This window comes from Myotis daubentonii, chromosome X, assembly GCF_963259705.1.
Source record: "Myotis daubentonii chromosome X, mMyoDau2.1, whole genome shotgun sequence".
NCBI classification, from domain to species: domain Eukaryota; kingdom Metazoa; phylum Chordata; class Mammalia; order Chiroptera; family Vespertilionidae; genus Myotis; species Myotis daubentonii.
The window spans coordinates 35,825,526-35,847,280 of record NC_081861.1 but is presented as its reverse complement, the minus strand read 5'-3'; the positions used below and the strand labels follow the sequence as shown (position 1 = coordinate 35,847,280).

Sequence of the window (21,755 nt, the reverse complement as noted above, 5' to 3'; positions counted from 1 at the left end):
GAGTCTCTAGATCAGTGGTTCTCAACCTGTGGGTCGCCACCCCTTTGGGGGTCAAACGACCCTTTCACAGGGGTCGCCTAAGACCATCGGAAAACATATATAATTACATATTGTTGTTGTGATTAATCACTATGCTTTAATTATGTTCAATTTGTAACAATGAAAATACATCCTGCATATCAGATATTTACATGACGATTCATAACAGTAGCAAAATTACAGTTATGAAGTAGCAACGAAACTAATTTTATGGTTGGGGGTCACCACAACATGAGGAACTGTATTAAAGGGTCGCGGCATTAGGAAGGTTGAGAACCACTGCTCTAGACTCTTCTAACAGTAAGCTCACAAATCTGTGATGTCCCTTTGGTGTTACAGAAATATGTGTGTGTGTATAAAACTTTAACATGAGAAGCAAATCGCTAGAGATACCTAGACCTAAATTAGAAATGACTCTATCTTTAAAAAAATCTTCAAATATTGTATTTTTGACACTCACATTTAATTACATGGTGTTATAAGCTCTCCTTTTTTATTATCTTACCTCAATTTCCCACTGAAAGAAAGCACTAAGGTATGTACATATGTGTGAAATCTACAGTGAATAGGCAAAAGGCACTATATACTTAAATAAAAAGAAATAATACTGTTGCTCTTGGCATATTGCTAATGATAAAACCATAACTGACTTTCCCTTATTCCCGCCCTCCGCCCCCATTCAGCCAGTGGGGGACCAGCTAGATGAAATAAATGATTGGCAACCAATGAAATTATTTTTGAGGTCAGATGAAAGAAACTTGGTTGGGGACAGTTTAGATCAGCAGAGCTAAGTTAGAAAAAAAATCTATAGTCTTCCAATTTCTGAAATGTCAAGAAGCATCTGAAATTGTTCAATGGGGCCCAATATGGAACAGAAGATGGAAGAGAAAGAAATCTAGAAGGACATCCTAGAGGAGCAAGCTTTATGATCTCTCAAAATGTCATCAAACTTTGGGCTGAGAACTATAATCTGTGGATCTTAAAACAAGTGAAACTTTATAAAACATGTAAGAGGATGCTCAAATATTAACTTGAAGTCAATTTTATAGATAGGGAAGTAGAGAACAGAGCAGTTAACTTATATAATGAATAACCTGACAGAAAGTGAAGACACAGAACATTCTCTATCCCTTTTGTAATAACCTATTGAAAATATTACTCTTCTAGGTACAGCTATAAATGCAACAAATAACATAATAACTATATTAGTCTGTGTTTCCAAGGAAACAAATGACTCAACCAAGTAAGATGAATTATATGCACGTGGGGGGGGGGCAAGTAAATTAACGGATTTTAACAAAAAATTGGTACAAAATGAAATTTTTATCTATATACAGTAGAACTCAATGAACATTATGGTTCTTAAGATAGCAACATATTTCTCTCTAGGAAGTTTAAATCTGGAAAAGTTATAAAGCAAATGGAGAAATTCACCAATTACATGTGAAAGATGCAATGTACACAGTATAAGCTACTGACCAGGATAGATACTTTTAAAGTAACTGAATCTAATAAGCACTATATTAGTTTCTCAGTAAACATGACAGATAATGTTTGTTGATATAAACTGGTTTGATGTTTTTGACTATAGTCACACAGTTAGGGAGTTACCTGTCAATTAGGTCAAAATGTTCCTGCATATACAGTCAATTAATTTCTCTGATGGCCAATCACAGGAGTGTTGGAGTAGAGAAGGGAGAACTATTTTATTTTTTTCTTCTTGAACCTAATACACAGACTCTTACACATGAGTACATGAAAGGGCTGCATTCACACAGTAGGTTGCTGGGGGAGAAGATGCAGGGAGAGAAGGAAAATATGTGAGAACCTGAAATTATATGTATGATTTTATCTGAATCTGTTTTTTTCTGGGGAGGGGGTCCATAGTCTTTAATACAGGAGTAGGCAAAATAGGTTTACAGTTGTAAGTACACAAATCACAGAGCTTGTTCTTGTATTATTATTTACTAGAGGCCCGGTGCACAAAAATTTGTGCACTTGGGGGGGAAGGGGGGGGTCCCTCAGCCTGGCCTGTGCCCTCTCGCAGTCTGGGACCCCTCGGGAGATAATGCCCTGCTGGCTTAAGCCTGCTCCCGGGTGGCAGAGGGCAGGCCCAATCCCTAGGTGCAGCCCCTGGTCGGCTTCAGAGCAGGGCCAATTGGGGAGTTGGGGTGCTGCCCCCTGTCATGCACAGAGCAGGGCGGATTGGGAGGTTGTGATGCCACCCTCAGTCACGCTCAGGGTAGGGCTGATTGGGGGGTTGGGGCACCGCCCCCTGTCACACTCAAGGCAGGGTCGATGGGGAGGTTACGGCGCCACCCCCTGTCATGCACAGAGCAGGGCCCATCAGGGGGGTTGGGGCTCCATACCCTGTCATGCACAGAGCAGGGCCAATCAGGGGGTTGGGGCGCTGCCCCCTGTCACGCACAGAGCAGGGCCCATCCGGGGAGTTGGGGCTCCGTACCCTGTCACGCACAGAGCAGGGCCAATCAAGGGGTTGGGGAGATCCCCCCTGTCATGCACAGAGCAGGGCCGATCAGGGGGTTGAGGAGCTCCCCCCATCATTCACAGAGTAGGGCCAATAGAGGAGTTGGGGCACTGCAGCCTGTCACACTCAGGGCAGGGAGGATCAGGGGGTTGGGGCGCTGCCCCCTGTCACGCACAGAGCAGGGCCCATCAGGGGGGTTGGGGCGCCACCACTGTCACACTCAGGGCAGGGCCGATGGGGAGGTTATGGCTCGTCCCCGTCACACACAGAGCAGGGCCTGTGGGGGGGGGGGGTTGGGGCACTGCACCCTGTCACACACAGAGCTGCAGGGCGATCAGGGGGTTGGGGAGCTCCCACCTATCAGGCACAGAGCAGGGCCGATCAGGGGGTTGAGGCACCGCACCCTGTCACACACAGAGCTGCAGGGCGATCAGGGGGTTGGGGAGCTCCCACCTATCAGGCACAGAGCAGGGCCGATCAGGGGGTTGGGGCGCCTTCCCCTCTCACGAACAGAGCAGGGCGGATAGGGAGGTTGTGACCCGGCCCCCTTTCACACACAGAGCCGCAGGGCGATCAGGTGGTTTGGGCGCTGCACCCTGTCACGCTGATCCCCGTGCTGGGAGGCCTCGTGGCTCCGCTGATCCCGGTTCTGGGAGGCATATTACCCTTTTACTATATAGGATAGAGGCCTGGTGCATGGGTGGGGCTGGCTGGTTTGCCCTAAAGGGTGTCCTGGATCAGGGTGGGGGTTCCCACTGGGGTGCCTGGCCAGCCTGGGTGCGGGGATGATGGCTGTTTGCAGCTGGTCACACACCCTTCAGGGTGGGGGTCCCCACTGTGGTGCCTGGCCAGTCTGGGTGAGGGGCTGAGGGCTGTTTTCAGGCCGACTGAAGCTCCCAACTGCTCCTTTTTTCCTTTTTTCTTTTTATTCTGGGCCAGCTTTAGCTCTGAGGCTCCAGCTCTTAGGCCTCCGCTGCTGAAAGAAGGTATCTGGTTTGTTTCGGTTCTATAATCGAAACAATGTATAACTCCAGCTCTGAGATCCTGGGCTCGCTGAAAGCAGGTTTCTGGGGTTTTGTTTAGCTTCTATATTTGTTACTATGTTTCTTAAACTGCAGGCTCAGAGGCCAGCAAGGCAGGGGGAAACGTTGGAGTCCTCCGTCACTGAAGCAAGCAATCCTCATGTTAGTTTCAAGCTGCCTGGATGCCGGCTGCCATTTTGGCTGGCAGTTAATTTGCATATTGCCCTGATTAGCCAATGGGAAGGGTAGCGATCGTACACCAATTACCATGTTTCTCTTTTATTAGATAGGATTCTTGTATGATATATTTTTCCATATCAACAACTGTAAACTTACTTTTGCCCACTCCTATAGATTCTCAAGGGGTCTGAGAATTAAAAAAAAAAAAATATTAAGAAGAGCTACTCTAAAGGATGTTAGCTCAGAAGAGCCAGCTAGGGAGACTCAGGCTAAGTGGGAGAGCCTGGGTGTGTGAGCAAGCCTTTGTGTTTGAAGAGCTGTGACAATGGGAGAAAACAGTGCTGTGGTGTAAGACTGAGTAAAGGGGCTGGACAATACTTCACACTGTCAGAAACTAATTTTTCTTTGTACTGAGAAAATTACTTTGGAATTAGGGTCCAAGTTATTCTATTTTATTTTTCAAATGACTTTGTGTTGAAGGTCATAAGATGCTTTGGACTAAAATGCAAATTTGTGAACTGTTAAGGATCCTTGACCAAGGAGAATCTCATCAATGAATGACAATTGCTCCACCTTAGGGAAATTTGCATTTAAATTATAATAAAAAGGACTATATTTAGCTGGATTTTCTTTATAGTAATATTTTCGTTGCTTTTATAGGTAATCCTAAGATTTTTCTCTTTGAGGAGATGGCTATATAGGATTAGTTTTATAGGGTTTAATATATAGGCTCAGCAAGACAAGAGCTCTGTCTACCTGACAGTCCCTATCTGTATAACTGGAAACTTTCAGATGGTGAATGAATTGTTCAGTGTTCCGTCCATGTTTGGCATCATGTAGACTGAGCATCTCTAGGATTTTGAAAACAATCTAGAATGTTGTATAAATCATTTCCAAGTTTAGGCGTACAACCATCCTAGCCTTTCTCTTTGGTTTCCCAGTAAGTAGTTGCCCAAAGAGATATACTTCTGGAAATTACAAGTCCCTGTGACATCCTGAGGTATATGAACATTTGATTAGGGCAGGGTGGTATGAATTAGTCCTTCTCTAGATTCTATAGATGTGCTTTATCTTTCTAAAATCTTAATTTTACAGTCCATTTTTTTTATTAGCCAAGGGATTTAACAGCTTTCTTCTCTATGACAGCGTTTGCAATTCTAATTAAGGAATGTATTAAAACTGGAGTGAATTAATGTGAAAAATAGATGGGGGCATGGGACTAGAAGATTTCCCTTGCTAGGTGTGAAGGACTAACTAAGTCTGAGAAAAGGGAGGTAGATTCCAAAGCAAGCACAAGAATACGAGAAATTTAGATGAATGTCCAAATGTATTCAAATCTCCATGGTCCTGTGAACAGAAGTGTTGAATGAAAATGACCTAAGACTTTTCATGTGCCTTGACTAGCCTTGACGGTGCTCTGTACATTTAAGATGCTCCCTCAAAGTCTCTGATCAATGAGGTGATGCCCGAGGCAACAATTGTTTAATACAGCAGTTTATAGGATGAAAATATATTATAGCATCAAAATCTTCCGGGACCTAGAGAAACTTTTAGCCTGAAGTTCCAAAGATGTATGGCAAAGATAAAGCTGCCACAACCAACTCGAAGGAAGGCTCTACCAATTTAGCTATGCGAGAAGAAACAGGACTGTCTATCCTGCTGGGATGAAGGTGGATGCTTTCCCTTTCTAGGACTCCAGAAGGCATGTATTTGTGTCTTATAGGCCCGAAGGGATAAAACAAAGCTGATTAAACTACGGTTTACATAGTTCAGGACATTAACTACTATAAGGTATGAATTCCTTTCAAGGTGTTTTGACTTTGTACTTTCAAGAAAATTCCTAGAACAGTATAAGAAAGTGTCAAGATGAATACTTTAATCATTTTTCTCCCCATTGGGATAGAGCTTTTAAGGGTAAAAAACTCATTCTTCCTTTTTTATCATGCCATGTAAACACAGACTTACATTTTCTTTTATATGAAGTGACCACTTCAAAAGATTGAACCTGAAGAGTTTAGAAAGGTTAGCCTTTTGAATCTGGCAACACACCTATGTGCTAGAGCAGAATAGGTATTTCCAATCAGTCTTTGTAGTGGCCAAAAGGGGTTGAGTGACTTACCTGAGCACTTGGAAGTATTGAGATCCATGTCAGTGATGGCAGTGCACACAGGGGAAGCCACACATACAGGGATGTCAACACTTCCTGGTTCTCCAAAGCAGTACTCAAAGTTTCCTTCAGGTCAGAGGAGTAGGCATGCTGACCTATGTCCTGCATCCCTAATTTCTGCATCTTACTTCAGGGCTACAATATGGGCAACTGTATATCCTGCTCCTGGAAATGCCTTGTCTCTTCACGTTATCTCATTCTTGCTTTTTCTTATCCGGTAAACATAGAGATTAGAAGAGACTTACCTTAATTCCAAAATACCAACAGAGTTTCCTGAGGGAAATATTCGCCTTACAAAATTGAAGTCACCAACATACACACTACCATCAGGGCCAGAAGCTAAAGCAACAGGAGCAAAGAGTTTGTTGTTGTGGGCTGGGCCATTGCAGTTGGTGCAGGCTACACTCCGTTGGTGTCCATTACCCATTATAGTTGATATGACTGGGGGTTGCTGGGAAATAAACATATTTTCTCCATTCCCTTTATGTATGATTCCTAGATCCAAGAAAAAAAAAGAGAATAAAATAAAAACAATTACCACACAACATTTTCAGCAACATTTTAATTTTTCTCTCATTGTGCAAAGCAAGAAGGAGCTTTGGCATTGGTATAAAAGAATTTGAGAGTGCAACATACTACTCTTGGTTTTATTGAACTTCAGAGCCACCATCAATAGTACCACAATGCTTTGCCTCAGTTTGCCCATCTGTGAAATGGGTTAATACATCCAGTTCCTTTAATGCTGATGCTAACTGCCTTAATAAAGAATTTGATGACCAACTTGTAAAGATGTCCTGTTCACTGTGGCTTAGTTTTCATCTCTGACTGACTTTCTCCTGATGCTGGGCACACAAATATCTGACTTAAAATTACCCTCACTATGCAACTGGTTCCTGAAAAGTGAGTATCAGTCAATTTTAATATTAACCTTAGCAAAACACAATCAGGAAAGTAATCTACTTCTGTGAAAAGAAATCATATCGCTAGAATGCACTTCAAAGATATAAGAAAGGGACTTGAATTTTCCACTCTTTTGGACCGTATCTATCATCAGTGCAGGAAATAGAGATACTGACTTATGAAAATGCTGGAAAATCCTGTGAAATCATTCTCTTTGGGTAATCTCTTCCATTCTCACAGCTTTAACTCCCATCTCTACATGCCAAAATTTTCTCCTGTCCAGAGTCTCACCTGATGTGCAAATACCCACTATATCTTTTTATTTGGATCCCCTAAGGTACCTCAAGTTCAACAAGTTTAAAACTGATTTCATTATTTTTGTACCCCTTACCAAACCCTGCTTTTCCTCCTTTGCTCCCTAATCATCTTATAAGTGGTACTACATGTGTGTATTTACCTAAGTTGGTAATGTGGGCATCACCATGGGTCTTGTTTTCCTTATTTTCTAAACTTAATTATTAACTCTACCCCCCACCCTGTTGGGTCTATCTCTTTAAAATATGTTGAACCAGTTTTGTATTCTCCATTCACTTTAGTTCAGTTTTTCTTAATTTCTTGGTCTCTTGTTCTCCATGCATACCTATCTTCAAACCATCATCCACACCTTTTAATTGCTCCATATCCTTCCTTATTATTCAGGCATGCAAAGTCCTCCATGATTTATATGGTCTTTGACTACTTCTTCACTCTTTCCTTTCATCGCCCTCTCATTCGTATGCTGAGTTTTAGCTATAGTGGGACTATTTATAATCACTCTCATATAGTCCCATTCCTCTCTGCTTTTGTACATGCTGTTCCCTCTATTCTGAATGCCTTCCTTATCTTTTCTGCTTGGGGAACTCTTACCTATCCTTTAGAGCTCAGCTCATTTCTTCCCCAATGTTCTGTCCAGGCAGAATTAGTTGCTCTCGCCTCTGTGTGCCAACTGTTTTGCATAGCTCTATCATTACATCTATCACACTATGGGGTGCATTTTTCATTACTTCTCTATCTTCCCCATTAGAACATGAGCTCCTTGAAGGCAGGCACTCTGTCTTACTCCTTTCTTCATTTTAGTGTCAATCCCTGTGGCTCAGTCATTGTAAGTGCTCAGTAAATGTTGAAAAGAGGCTTTGAGTTTCTTGTAGTTTCCCTATCCAAATCCCAGTGATTGTTCAGACTCTTAAGCCTAGGCAGATAATCCAAGGAACAGGTCCTACTGTGCTAAATAAATAGCCAAAGTCTGCTCAGAATGAGCCAGGGCAGGTAAAGCATCCACATTGTGAGAGGCATACCAATGTGTCAGACTGAAGTAACCGACAGCAAATGAATGAATGCAGTTATCTTGTACAGTCTTATTTTTTCTCCCACAACCTCTGCTATCTATCTCCTCGATTGCCTGTTATTCTCCCTAAACATTTCCTAAAAATGCCGTCCTCAGTTTACTTCCAATATTTGGTCCCATAGTCCTACAATGGAAATTACTGGTTACTCTGAAATAGGAACATTGTTGGCAAAAATAAGTAAGAGAGTAAAACATGCACAACATCATGGCACTAAATATGTACCTGGAAGGGGCCTTCCAGAAAACAGAAATCCCATACATCCTATACACATGTGATTTCATAGCTAAGTATTTTTACTTTCCCTCCCAAAGTGATTCCTGGTTACTTGTTTCAACATATGATCTGCAGGAGCAGTTATGAGTTTATGCCCCAACAAATTGGTCTTTTATTTCAGAACTATTAGATATCTTAAAGATAACTACTTTATTAATTTTATTAATAACTTTGTTAGGCAGTAAAATTTTTCTTAAGATTTAGAATAGTTAATTAAGTAAGATTAATAGGACTGAATCTCATTTCCCCAAAACATTTAATTGCAGTGTGATCGATACTGTAATTTAAATGAATTGGGAGAAAGTGAATGAGAACTGGAATGACCACTGTACAACATCAGTGAAAAGAAATCTCCTGATGATCACTAACTGAATATCCTACCAATGAGACTATGATATGCACCCTAATAAATGAAAAAACCAACTGTTTAGCATGTCAGTATTTCAGCCATGCACTATAGGGTATATCATTCAAAAATATTTCCAATTATTATCTTGGAAATATCATATTTGCTATTAACATCTATTTTCCCAGGTAGATCTCTTTTTTTTATATCAATGTAACGGTATAGTTAACAATTACCTTCAAAATGACATGTTATTACCAGGCTCCTGGCAATTTAAAAACGAAAGATGGCTATTTTAAACCATTCTTCTAAGCCTGCAATTCTAAACCTCCCCTTTTCTATTAGAAAGCCCAGCACTCCATCAAAGGAGAAGAATGATTAAAGGAAATAAAACATAAGGCAATGTACTTTCTGATTACATCTCAAGAATTGATGTCTTGCTTTCATGCAAGGTACTAAAGTGCCCGTGTACTGAAATTACCATTCCTGTTTAAAGCTGAAGCAATCAAAACAAAAATGGGCAAACCCCTTTTGTATTGCCCTGGAAGAATAGATCATTTTGAAGGGTGTCTTTGTTGTTTCAAGAATCTGTTTAACCTTCCATTACATAGAACCAGGGCATACCATCTAGCAACAATGATTTAATACCAATTCTTCTGCAAAAGGTTGCTTTGAAAATATTTTGTTTATGTTCCTGGAAATCTTGATCAATTACGGCTGCCTCCCTTCCAGCTTATTCTGCTATACATGCTCATTTTGAAAACAGAATAAAAATAAACCTAGGATATCACACATTATTTACATGAAGGCCAACTCCCTGCTAAGGATTGGGTGTGTTGTTTACAGTCAACTAAGAAACCACACTGGGTGGATCCAATTGCACATTTTCTCTCCTATGTTTCTCTTTTCTCTGCCCCCAAAGCCAAGTCTGTTGTGTAATAAGTTAAGCATACTTTTAAACACACTACTCATAGCCTCCTGCTACTTTGCTCAGAACTTCTTTTGAAGCTTATAAATAAGTTTGAAATAAAAATTCCCTCTGGGAGCCAGTGGGTGGTGCTTTACGCTGATTTCAAAGAAGAAACCATTTTTCAGACTTATGAACAACAAGAGACACAATACATATTTCTCTTAGGACTTGACTGAGAGGATATAAACACAAACTGGGAGATATGCCAGTGTGATCAATGGAAATTTACTTCCCCTCCCAGTAAAACCATTTGTTGACACACCGCTGGTCTATCTTGGAGGCCAAGTTAAAGGAAATCCTTCATCCATTTCAGACAGATGACAAGACCCAATTAGTACCCTGGATTGGTCTTTGGAATAATTTTAACACTCAACTGCAGGGAACACTAGGGGATCCGTTTGGTATGAAGATCTATAACGAACAGCTCACGCTGCAATAAATGGATTCATGTACACATTTTTATTTCACACAATTTTAAAGAACTGATTTACCTTAAAAGGAATCTCTGTAATCACTGAGAAGGTGTATTTTGAAGGAATAATATTTAAAAACACAAGTTCCTGATGTTTCTTTATTTCAGTGAAAGTAGGAACCATCTCTCTCTATATATATGTATCAGGCATAATATTTGGAAATAATTCTCCACAACCAATGGTTAATTGTCAGGTAAATATAATTGCTGCAACAAAAATGACAAATGGTCTGAAAACACTGCCTACTAGAAACTACCCACTGCTTAATGATTGCAGAGCCAAAGAAAAACTCGAGAATTGAATGACAGCAGACATCCAATCTAATTACAGGTGTCTTTTTAACCAGTGAGAGAAAACTGGGGGAAGATAGATTCCTGTTTCTAATCTGCTATCTGTCTCAGATCAAAAAAGCAGGGTGCCTAAAGAGTTAGACTTTTTCCAGAAAGAAGTGGAGTGGGGGAATTTGAAGAAAAGACGCTCTTGCCTTAATCAGCCAAAAAAGTCTGACCTGAGGGGGAAAGAGCATTGCTTTCTAAATTGGTCTTCCCAAACTGCTCCCTCACACTTATCATTCCTGCTTCTAAAACTGCCATTGTGGGTGGGATTTAGACTTCACAAATGTCCCAAGAGAGGTGTTCCAGTCCAAGGTCAGGCTGAAAGGCAATGGCAGAGCTGGCTTCAGATCTGTTCCTGGCAAGTGTGACCAATTTCTGGTTAGAAATACAGTGTGCCTACAAATGAGAAGATAAAATGAACAAATGTTCCTTTAATAAAAACTATCCAAAGTAAGGTTTCTTTCTCAGGATGGAATTCTCAGAAAAAGACAGAAAACAGATTTAGTGGGGCTGGGGTGAGCACAGGGTTTTTTTGGGGGGTGATAAAAATATTCTGAAACTGTGTTGTGAAGACTGCACAACTGTACAATTTACTAAAAGTCAGTGAAATGTACACCTAAAATGGGTGAAGTTTATGGTGTATAAATTATACTTCAATAAAGCTGTTAAAAAGAGTCTCAGAAATAAATTGGTACCTTTACCTAAAAATTAGTTATTGGAGAATAAGAGGTATAGAGAATACATTTGTGGAAATGTGAGGAGGGGCCCAAAGCCGACTTTCTGAATGGCTCCCCTGCGTTCTGAATGTTTAAACCTGTGTGAAGCAAATGGTAAGAGGATACAGGACTGGGAGCACACAGCTGGGGGCTGGCTCGATTGAGGTCATTTCTCATTTTGTGTTTAATGTCAATGACAGGCATTTGAAAGAGACAATCCATACAAGCCAATAAAAGTGAGTGGAAAAGAAATGGCTGCTTAAAATGTCAAACTTTTTCAAATCAAAACAAAAAAAATCTAATAATTTAATAAGTGGCATCTGCCCTTTCGTTTTTGTACTTTTAAAACTGTGATTCTCCTTTTGACAATGGAAAATAAGTTGACATTTTATATCTGTGCCTGAATCTATGCTCTTAAAAAAAAACAAGCAATTTGAAATAGAATTTAGAATTTTCCTTGAAAGTGGGGGAGGAGGTATAACAGGGGCATACAGCAATGGAATCATTCACCTTCAGGATCCCACATTGGGAATATGGGAGGTGATCTCATTCTATGGTTGAAGCGAAACTGCTTAGCTTTGCCAACCAAAATTTCCCAGCCTATGTGGCTGTTTGGCTTGGCTGATCCAAATGAAGTAAGTGGTGCAAATGAAGTAAGATCATAGATTTGATTATTAAATGGATCTCTTAGCTCATGACCTTAAAAGATAACTGGACATTAGCCAGCTGGTCCACAAAGGTAAGGTAGATACAAGGATGGCCAAATGCAAGAATGTAGCTGCCTCAATATATTCATACCCCAATCCTGGACAAATAACCCAAAGTACATGTTCCACTGAAGGCTGCTAAGAATCTGCTTCTTTAGATGAAAAGGAATGTGATTTCAGTGAAAACTTACCAGCTGATGCTCAAATGAAAGCTGGATGGAAACACCAATGACTGGTTTCCCAGCAGGATGCAAAAGGAGATGGAGGAACTATGATGAAGCATTTATGACCAGGTGACAAAATCAGTTGTGTGAGAGACACATGGGCAGAAGAGCCACCTGCAGTCCCTTCTCCTGATTTATCTAACATGTATATTACAAACTAGGACAAAGTGACAGCAGAAAATGTGGTTCAAAGAAGGAAAACACTGAAAATGATAATGTCTTGTTTTCATTGCTCTTTCCTCTTTTCCTAAGTCCAGGACTTAGGAGCCTTAAACTAAGAGAAACCCAATAAAGCACTTTTCCCCTCCTAGCTCTTCTCTTCTTTTACCCATCACTGTCCTTTTACTCCTACCTTCTTATTGGACATACTGATATTTATGTGGATAAACAGCTACCATGTAGGAGAAAGAGCACGTGGCTCTAGCCACTTACTGACTGCAATGTTGGGGAAGGTCACATGACTATCTAAGTCTCAGAGTCTTGATCTTTCAAATGAGGTTAATGACATTTTGTAGGGTTGCTGTGTTTAAAATGGGACAAAGTTCACTAAACCCTTTGAAACTGCATTACATAGATGATTATTTAATTCTCAGGTGTATATTTTGCTTCACATTTAAACACCTCTAAAATAAGTATTTATCTAACAATCAATGTATATCATAGTTTAATCAGCAGCATTTTCCATAAAATAATAGTGTACTTATAACTGAGGGTGTCTTAGATTGTATGAAATATGCCGATTATTATTCCACTTTTAAAAAGTCGGTTACAATGTCAGATACACTTGTTTATCACTTGTGATAGAGCAATAAAGATAGCAAAACCCAGTTCCATATAACTTTGTGATGAAGAGGTCTCACTATACTAGCACTAATTGGAAATCAGATTATTATATTTGAAAGGAAATAAACTAACATGGTCTTCTCTAGGTTGTGAACCCTCAGGCAATTTTTTCCTTGTAATTTTTCAAATTTTCTACAATGAATAATGTAATATATAATGTAATATAGCATTAAGAAAAGAGTATTAAGTAATATTTTAAAAGCTGCTTACCACTTTGAGGATTGAAAATATGATGCTTATTTAATGACCAGCCTCCTAGGTTAGAAGCATCCATCTCAAAACCTTGTAAGATGACTGTCCTTTTCTCCCAGAGAATAAAGTCAGGGCAGGTTTCATATTCATATCCCACAGATACTGCAAACAAAGAGTTAATAACACTTTAGAAAAAATTCAAAAAATTTGTTTCATTTTTACCCTGTTGATAATTCTGTGGATATTGCATTTACTACTGAATTCTGACTTGGGTTGAAATTTGACACAGTTCAGCACAGTGCCTAGCATAGCACTGGGCATCCAAGAGTGGTCAGTCAGTGGATATTGGATAAATGGATGAATGAGTGAATGAGTACTGTCATTCGGCATCTACCATATGTTTATAGCATTAAGCTTTAGTATGGGATTTTGGGTTGGAAGCTATGTTGTAAAAGTGGAGAAATAAGCTCTCTGAAGACTTAAGCTGTGGTGACATGATTTATTTCTTTACCTTTGTAGAAGAAGTGCTGGTTTCTTCTCTCTCTAGACTGCAAAATGCACTTATGAAGCTGGCTGTGAGGTACTGGGACCCTTATACAACAACTGACAACATGAGTCTAATAAAAATTAATTTGCCCAATTTATATTTTCTCTTGCACTAACTGGCCTTTAGTTTGTTGAGGAGTCTGAGTTTGCTTAGAGTGTTGCAAGTGCTTCCAATGTAAATTCCACATTGCGCACATTATATTTTGGTTTCTGTATATAGCTAACCAATGGGACATCACCCAACATTTGGCTTCAAGTCTTATGAAGCACAGATGTTGTGCATTAAGCGTGGAACCCTGGTATGCCACTAAAATGGGGAGTATGGGATGTGGTAGCTTCAGTACTGAAGTCTGCATAGCTCAAGTGCACCAAGTTCCAGTCATTGTCTCAGTTGGTAAATCTGCTTACCTGTTGGAACCCCAAATTTCTGATTCTTGAATTTAAATGTTTTTTGTTCTCATAATGTTAAAAAATGGAGACTATTGGCTCATTGCACTGCATACTCCAAAGCTTCTTTCCCTCTTTCTGGCAGCTTAAAATATCCCTAGCTGGTTGTCTGCCATTGCTTTTGAGTACCTGCTTCTACTTGACTCATTAGATGCTCTGGAAGAACTCATTCCTTCTTTTGTCATTTGGTTATGGAAACTGGTGATAAAAATGTGTGCTTAAACAATGCCAGCACAGTAGGTCCACAGATGAAAAATTAAAGTGAGACAGTTTTGGTTTTTGGCATTAGATGAAGAGAAAGATGGAATTTTTATTCAAACTGATGTATGTGTGCATGTGCATGTGCATGTGCATATGTGAGCACTTGCACAGATAAGCCAAAAAGTCCTTTTGATTTTAAATACAGAACTCTCTAACTTTGTGGATCATGTGTGGCCAATTTTAAATCAGACTGGCTCCTCTTTGTCCCAGGCTTCACCAAAGCTTCAATAGGGATCAGGACCATTTTCATGGGTGTGTGACCTCTGCAGTCTCACAGGGGCCCATGCTCAGAAGGGCACCACACTTGCTTAAATGCTCTGCTGTCACTGTCTTAAAATCCTTAATACTTTAAAAAATATTTTTATTGATTTTAGAGAGGAATGGGGAGGGAGAGAGAAACATCAATGATGAGAGAGAATCATTGATAGGCTGCCTCCTGCATGACCCCCACTGGGGATTGAGCCTGCAACTGGGCATGTGCCCTGACTGGGAATCGAACCATGACCTCCTGGTTCATAGGTTGACACTCAACCACTGAGCCACGCTGGTCAGGCTCCTTAATGCATTTTAACAAGTAGCTCTGTATTTTTACCTAACAGTGGGTCCTGCAAATTATGTGGCTGGTCCTGATGGAGATGCACTCCTACCCTGCCATCAGCTGGTGAAGGCTCATGGAAGGCAAACTCATTTTACTATTAGCCCTAAACAAGCATTATTAGCAAGTGAGATTAATGGGGAGTGGGAAAGACTAATAATGAAATGGAAATAATTTCTAAAAGTTTGGGATCATCTTTGTCAATGCTGTTCTCTATTAAGGTGGATGGAATAGAATTTCAGTAAAGTAAAGGATCTCGAAGGTAACCTAATTCAGATTATGCTTGTGGCACAAATCCTTGCTGTCTGAAATCTTCTTGGTTCTGATGCTTGCTAAAACAACTCTGGTATAGTGGAAAGACATGGTTTCAGACCCAGAGTTAGAAAAGACTTCAACTCTTGGCTCTGCCATTAGCTTAGCAGTATGGTCTTGGGCAAATTATTCTCCACTTCTGGGAGTTGTGTTCTTTATTGGTAACAAAGTGTGTGTGTGTGTGTGTGTGTGTGTGTGTGTGTGTGTGTGTGTGTAGAGGGGAGAGCAGAGTAGGTACTAGAAATAGTGGTTCTTAGACCTTTCTGGGTCAGGGAACTTTTTATTATGAATTTGATAAAAGTTATGGATTTTCTTCCTAGAAAATCGCATATGCACACAAAATTTTACATATAATTCTAGGGAGTATTCACTGGCCTCCTGAAATGATATTCTCAGATTAAGGACCTTTGTACTAGGTCATTTTTATAATCCCCTGTTATCACTAACACTCTATGATTCTAAAGTGCATTTTTTCAAGATTGCATTTGACCAGTTCAAGTTGGTGATCAAACCAAAAAGTCAAAGATACACACTTAAGGCCATGCTGGTGTGTAGAAGAATACCATTTTTGCTTCCCTTGCCAACATTTATGTCTTGAATAACAAATAATCACAATGGCAATGATTAAAAGTTCCCTTCATGCCATCAACTCCTTCCCTACCATTGCCAGGATCTGCCTTTTGTACATTGTAAGCCTGGTGAGCTCCCCTACAATCTCTTCTCCGGGAGGTGATTGTGCAGTTTTGTGAATAAGTAGTATGCTCTGGTAACCTCTGATGGTAATTTGGAGCCTGCTTTTCCACTCTCAGTAACAGTTAAAGATCTTCCCAACTCTATGGCAGAAAATGCTTACATAAAGTATCAATGAAAGAGTTCTCGGTGCAATGATAATGAGGCATATTCTTTTCACCTCCTCATATCTGCTTTCTGAATTGCTCTCTAGTCCACAACAAAAAGTGCATTGGTTGCAAACCCCACAATTAGATTATTCCACCCCCCAAGTCATAGAAACAAGCAAATAGCAACAAGGCAGCCACTTAATAAGTTCCCTCTAATTTTTATTAGATTTACTTTCTTGTGAGAAAGCTCTATGGGCTAATAAAGTTATAATTTATACTTAAGACTTGTCCAAAATTCCAACTGATTTTAATGAGAATGGCTGTGTCGGGGTATTTTTTTATGGGACTCCTTATTCAGAGTAACAAGGCAAGGTTTCTTTCTGACAGCAGCCCACTTAAGCCGAATCCTGGAACTTACAATCGGCTTATGAGAAGGCAGACATTTCACCCCACGGAGTTGAGCTGCTTTCCAAATACAGTACCAACCAATTCTAGACTTCCTCTCATAGAAGCAGACTGATATGCACTAAATGCCTACTCTTTTTCAGATAATTAAATATGGGGGGAAAGGGGCTACTCAGGGGCTGGAACTGAAAATGCTGAGTCCTGACATACACTCTCCCTGGCACTGTGACAGCCGAGTCTCCATTAAATTGCAGGGTGGACCACTACCATTTCCCAGGCAGCCTGTTGCCTCTCACATTTGGTCATCAACACAGCAGGGGATAGACCACAGATTCAGCCTTTGGCACTCTAAAGTGGGGACAAGGAAGAACAATGTCATAGGAAGGAAAAATAATTATTCACCAATATTTCAGAGGAGCTAGAGACTATAGACTAGTCTTGCAGTGAGTGGAGGTAGGTGGGGGAGGGGGTTCCTGAACTATACTTCCCAGGGGCTGGCATAGTGGGTCCCTTGCTGGTGTGTATATATGGGGAAGGCAGTTGAGAAATGGCCATTAATAAAGGCACAATACTTTTTCTGAACCATGTGACCTCTTCTCTGGTGGCACCCTTTAATTTCGTCTGGATTTCTATCTTGTTGTATTCTCTCCCTCACCTCCTCACAGAGATATTAATGAAATGTTCCTTAACCACGAGTCATTGATTGTCAAGATAGGCTTGTTACTTTTGCACCAGTCACAGGATTGTACCTCTGACTTCACTGTTAGTTATCTTGCAAATATTACACTGGCTTACAAAGAAAAGCTGCAGCTTGTTCCCCTAAAGCCATTTGACATTGGAAAAATAACTGAATGCTCATTGTACTGATCACAGCAGCAGCATTTGTATGATGTGGGGACTGTAAGAAGGCTGAGGGCCACAGTGCTCCTGACACCCAATTTAGTGGCTGTGACATTCACCTACAGGGCTGGGGTAGGAGATTGACATTAAGTAGCTAGGGAAAGATGCCATGCAATGAAGCTGATGTGTGAAATATGACAAGATTAAGCAGCTGATTTTCAACAGCTTCAGGCTAAGGCTTCAGAATTCATAATGGTTGCATTTATGAAGGCAATATATAATTAAAAGTAGTCTGATAGGCAGTGTGAGAAATTTACATGTTACCTTCATGAACTCAAGGAACATCTAAAAATAACTTTATGACATTCAAATGGTAGATCAACACCTTCTTACCCAAAAGAGATTTTTAAAACAGAATCATAAATATATCCCACTCTTTTAAAATACTAGATTGATGCAAAAAACCAATGAAACATAAAAAACAAAAGATCTAAAGAACCAGATGCAGGCCATGGCAACAATAGACCAAGCCTATGTAGATAACATGCTATCTACTGAGAACAGGTACCTGCTCCCAGAGCTGCTTATACCTTTTCTTTTTCCCTAGTGATTTATCATAGGCTAGGATGACCCCAGAGGCTCCTCAATTTGACACATTGCCCGGTAGCTTGAAATGCTTTGTTTATCTATCTATTATTTCTGGCTTAGCAAGAGTGTCAGAATCAGGTGATGAATTTTTACCAAGTGCCTTTTCAGCACTTACAGAAATAGTCACATAGTTTTGTCTTTTAATATATTAAAGGTGGAGAATTATAGCAATAGATTTGCTAATGTTGAACGATCTTTGTTGGTCTTAAAATAAACTCTGCTTGGTTATGATCTTTTGAATGAATCACTGGAGTTGATTTGGTGATACTTTACTTAGGATCTATATCCTACCTGTTTACAAAATAAGGTTTAAACACGATAGTGCTAAAAATGAGAGAGCTGGATGAAGAGAAAGTATAGGTAGGGAAAGTAAAAAGCATCTGGGAGTGAGGTAATCACACATCATTTTTGCCAAAAGTCCTCTGCTCTGAAATCTATTTTTTTTTCTGGCTGCTTTGTCCCAGCCTAGCTTCATAAAAGGGAGCCTGGAACCTGGATGACTCAGAGGCTACCAAAGGCAGAGTGATGTACTGGCTCACATTCACATTTGTGAGCACCTTTGTGTACCTAGGCAATATCCTACTCTCCTTTGGCAGGCCCACCATCCCATTATACAGTTGAGCCTTCAACAACGTGGTGGTTGGGGGCGATGGACACCTACACAGTAGAAAACCCACATATAACAATTGATTCCTCCAAAACTTAACTACTAATAGCCTCCTGTTGATCAGAAGCTTTATCAATAACATAAACAGTTGATTAACTTATTTTATATGTTATAAATATATATATATAATACATATATTGTATGCAATCTTACAATAAAGTAAGCTAGAGAAAAGAAAACATTAAGAAAATCAAAAGGAAGACAAAACACATCTACAGTATTTATTGAAAAAATATGCTTATCAGTGGACCCATCCAATTGAAAACCGTGTTGTTCGAGGGTCAACTGTATAAGCAAGGGTTAAAAATTTAGCCTCTGTTTTTATTCATTCATCCAAAAAATATGCAATATTTAATGGGGACACAGGGATGAACAACACAGAACAACATAGCATCCCTCAGATGAGCTCACATTCTAGTGACAGACAGAAATATAAAACAAAATTCAATCATACACACACACACACACACACACACAAATTGTGATAAATATTATGATGGACTGTCATCCCAAAGTAACTGGCTCAAAACTTCACCTCCCTGCAACACAGTGAGAGATAAAATAGACTTTAACAGTGTGAGAGAGAAAATGGATTTTACTAAAGGAATTCAGCCAGTCAGTAAACAAATAGACAAGCAAATAAGTCATAAAGCTGGGGGGGGTGTCTAAAATGTTATGATGGGAATGTATTAAGAGAGAGTGTAACAAGAGAATTTAAGTTGGAAGGCAAGGAAATGCCTCTTTATGCTGAAGGGGTTTACCTCATTAAGTATAGGGAAGAGCATACTAGGCAGAGAGAACAATATGAGTGCAAGGCTTTGAAGTTTGGTGTCTTTGGGAGATTTAAAGAAGGTCAGGGTGGCTAAAGAGTCAGTTTCTCTCTAGTGCATAAAAAACAAATGAAGAACAACCCTTTCTCCCATTTCACCCCACATAGTACAAAAGAAAAGATAACTATTCTTTAGCAGCACTTAGGCATTTTTCTTTGGGGAGGTTTCAGGAAGTAGATTCACCTTGAAAATGGACTGTTTATCCTTTAAATAAATGTGACTGATTAAAGGGATGCAATATTGTAATGAAAAAAAAAAAAGGGGCTATCCTCTAATGACTCAGCAAAGCTTCAGTGAGCCACGCTATGTGCCTGGCAGGTAGGTGATCTGCTACGCACTGTGGATACAGTGGATATTACACAGGACTGGATAATCTGTCATGTGAGAGAGGCCATACCCTGAAGGGTTAACTATCTTCTAGAACTTTTATCCATGGCCTCCTTAAAATAATACCACCTCACATTTGTATAACGCCTAACATTCAAATACATTTTTGTGTATATTACCTCATTTGATGACTCACAAAAACTAGTGAGGAAGATGTATTTACTACCATTTGATAGATGGGATGATAGATTCAGAGAAGTAAAGTGAGCTTTGGCTAGTAAATGGCAGAACCAGAGCTCAAACCCAGTGACTCTTTAGTAAGTGCCCTTTCCCACTGTTAATCATAACTATTAAGAGAAAGACCCACAATTCTGAAATACTAAACAAATAACCTTTTATTTGCTCCAAATTAAAAAGACAGGAAGCTAGGGATCACCTTGAGGTAGAAGTACTATGTATTCTGGAACAGTACGTGGTTATGTTGTTGTTTTGATATCATTATGAAGAGCATCCCCTTTTACTCTCAAAAGTATCTTGGTTTGAATAATAAATCATATGGTCACCCAATCTTAAAGAGATGATCTCCATAATACCCTGACAAGAGTTGGTAGAGGAGACTGGGAGGCAAAAACGGTCATAAATGCTAACTTGGAAAATAAGTCATATGGTTTATTTGGTAAACTATTTAATTTTTCTGTATCTTGAGTGTATCATCTTACTAATAGCTTTCAAATTCTTATGCTCTGAAGCCATTTAATTGTGACCCAGCATGCACATGGGGACACACACACACACACACACACACACACACACGTATAATTGAAACAAATTTTTCTAAAACAATACTCTCTTAATAGTGTTACATTCTGCTATTTTCGTTTCTTTTCATTTTTGTTCTGTTACATTCCATTACATTTTACTTCATTAAAAAAATACTTGATTGACTTAGCAAATGGATTTCACAATCTACTAATGGGTGTGACCTGCAGTTTGAAATGGGCACAGGCTGCTTATCAGAGAGAGTATCTACCAGAGTCATTAAAAAAAAAACAAACAAACCTGGTAGGCTCTATGCATTTTTACTTTGCGAGGTGCTATCTCATATCTTATCAGACATATGAAAAGGGATACAACTCACAATCCATACCCAACATTAAACATATTTCATATGTACAAGTGAAAACTGACTTGCAGTTGACCAGCTGACATAATGCTCCATTTTGTAGACATTTATTTTAACATTTATTAATGTTGATTTTTCTGGTTTCCTTTTCATATTTTGGGGCCAATAAACTTACTTTTCAGGTGGCAAACATTTTTGTTGGTCCTTGAAAACCTCATATCCTTGGTGCTGTGCCTATGAAGCTGAGTGGATAAAACAGCCCTGCTCTCAGTTAACGATTATGAATTCATGAGTGGAGAGAAATGATGAAAGATTATTATCTCTGGAGCTTCTTTGACAGAAAGCCACTGGGGCGTTGAATTGGGTACTCGGTAAGGTAGGTTGGTCACTTTAGTGATGAGAGGCAGCAGTGAAAGACATATAGCACTCAGGACTGGGAAATCCAAGCTTGAACCTCCGCTCTGAACAGGACTCTATGCAAGTCACTTGCTCCTTCCGAACCTCAGTTTCCCCCTCTGTAAAATAATCATATTAATCATGCCATGCCTACCAGGCAGGAATGTTATAAGGATTAAAGTGAGATAATATATATGAAAGTACTTTGCAAATTGTAAAGCAATACCCACTTATTATTAAAATATTCAGTGGATGCTAT

The 21,755-nt window shown here is 39.7% G+C and overlaps 1 protein-coding gene across 2 annotated transcripts in view; it reads right to left on the bottom strand.

The window, feature by feature from the left end:
* The window catches only part of TENM1 (teneurin transmembrane protein 1), a 641,347-nt gene that overhangs the window by 125,511 nt on the left and 494,081 nt on the right, over positions 1 to 21,755 (bottom strand). For both annotated transcript variants that reach the window (XM_059680479.1, XM_059680478.1), the window contains 2 exons: positions 13,279 to 13,422; positions 6,142 to 6,391 (listed from right to left, as the gene is read on the bottom strand). In XM_059680479.1, coding sequence (XP_059536462.1) covers positions 6,142 to 6,391; positions 13,279 to 13,422 — 394 coding nt within the window. The remainder of the gene's footprint in view (positions 1 to 6,141; positions 6,392 to 13,278; positions 13,423 to 21,755) is intronic.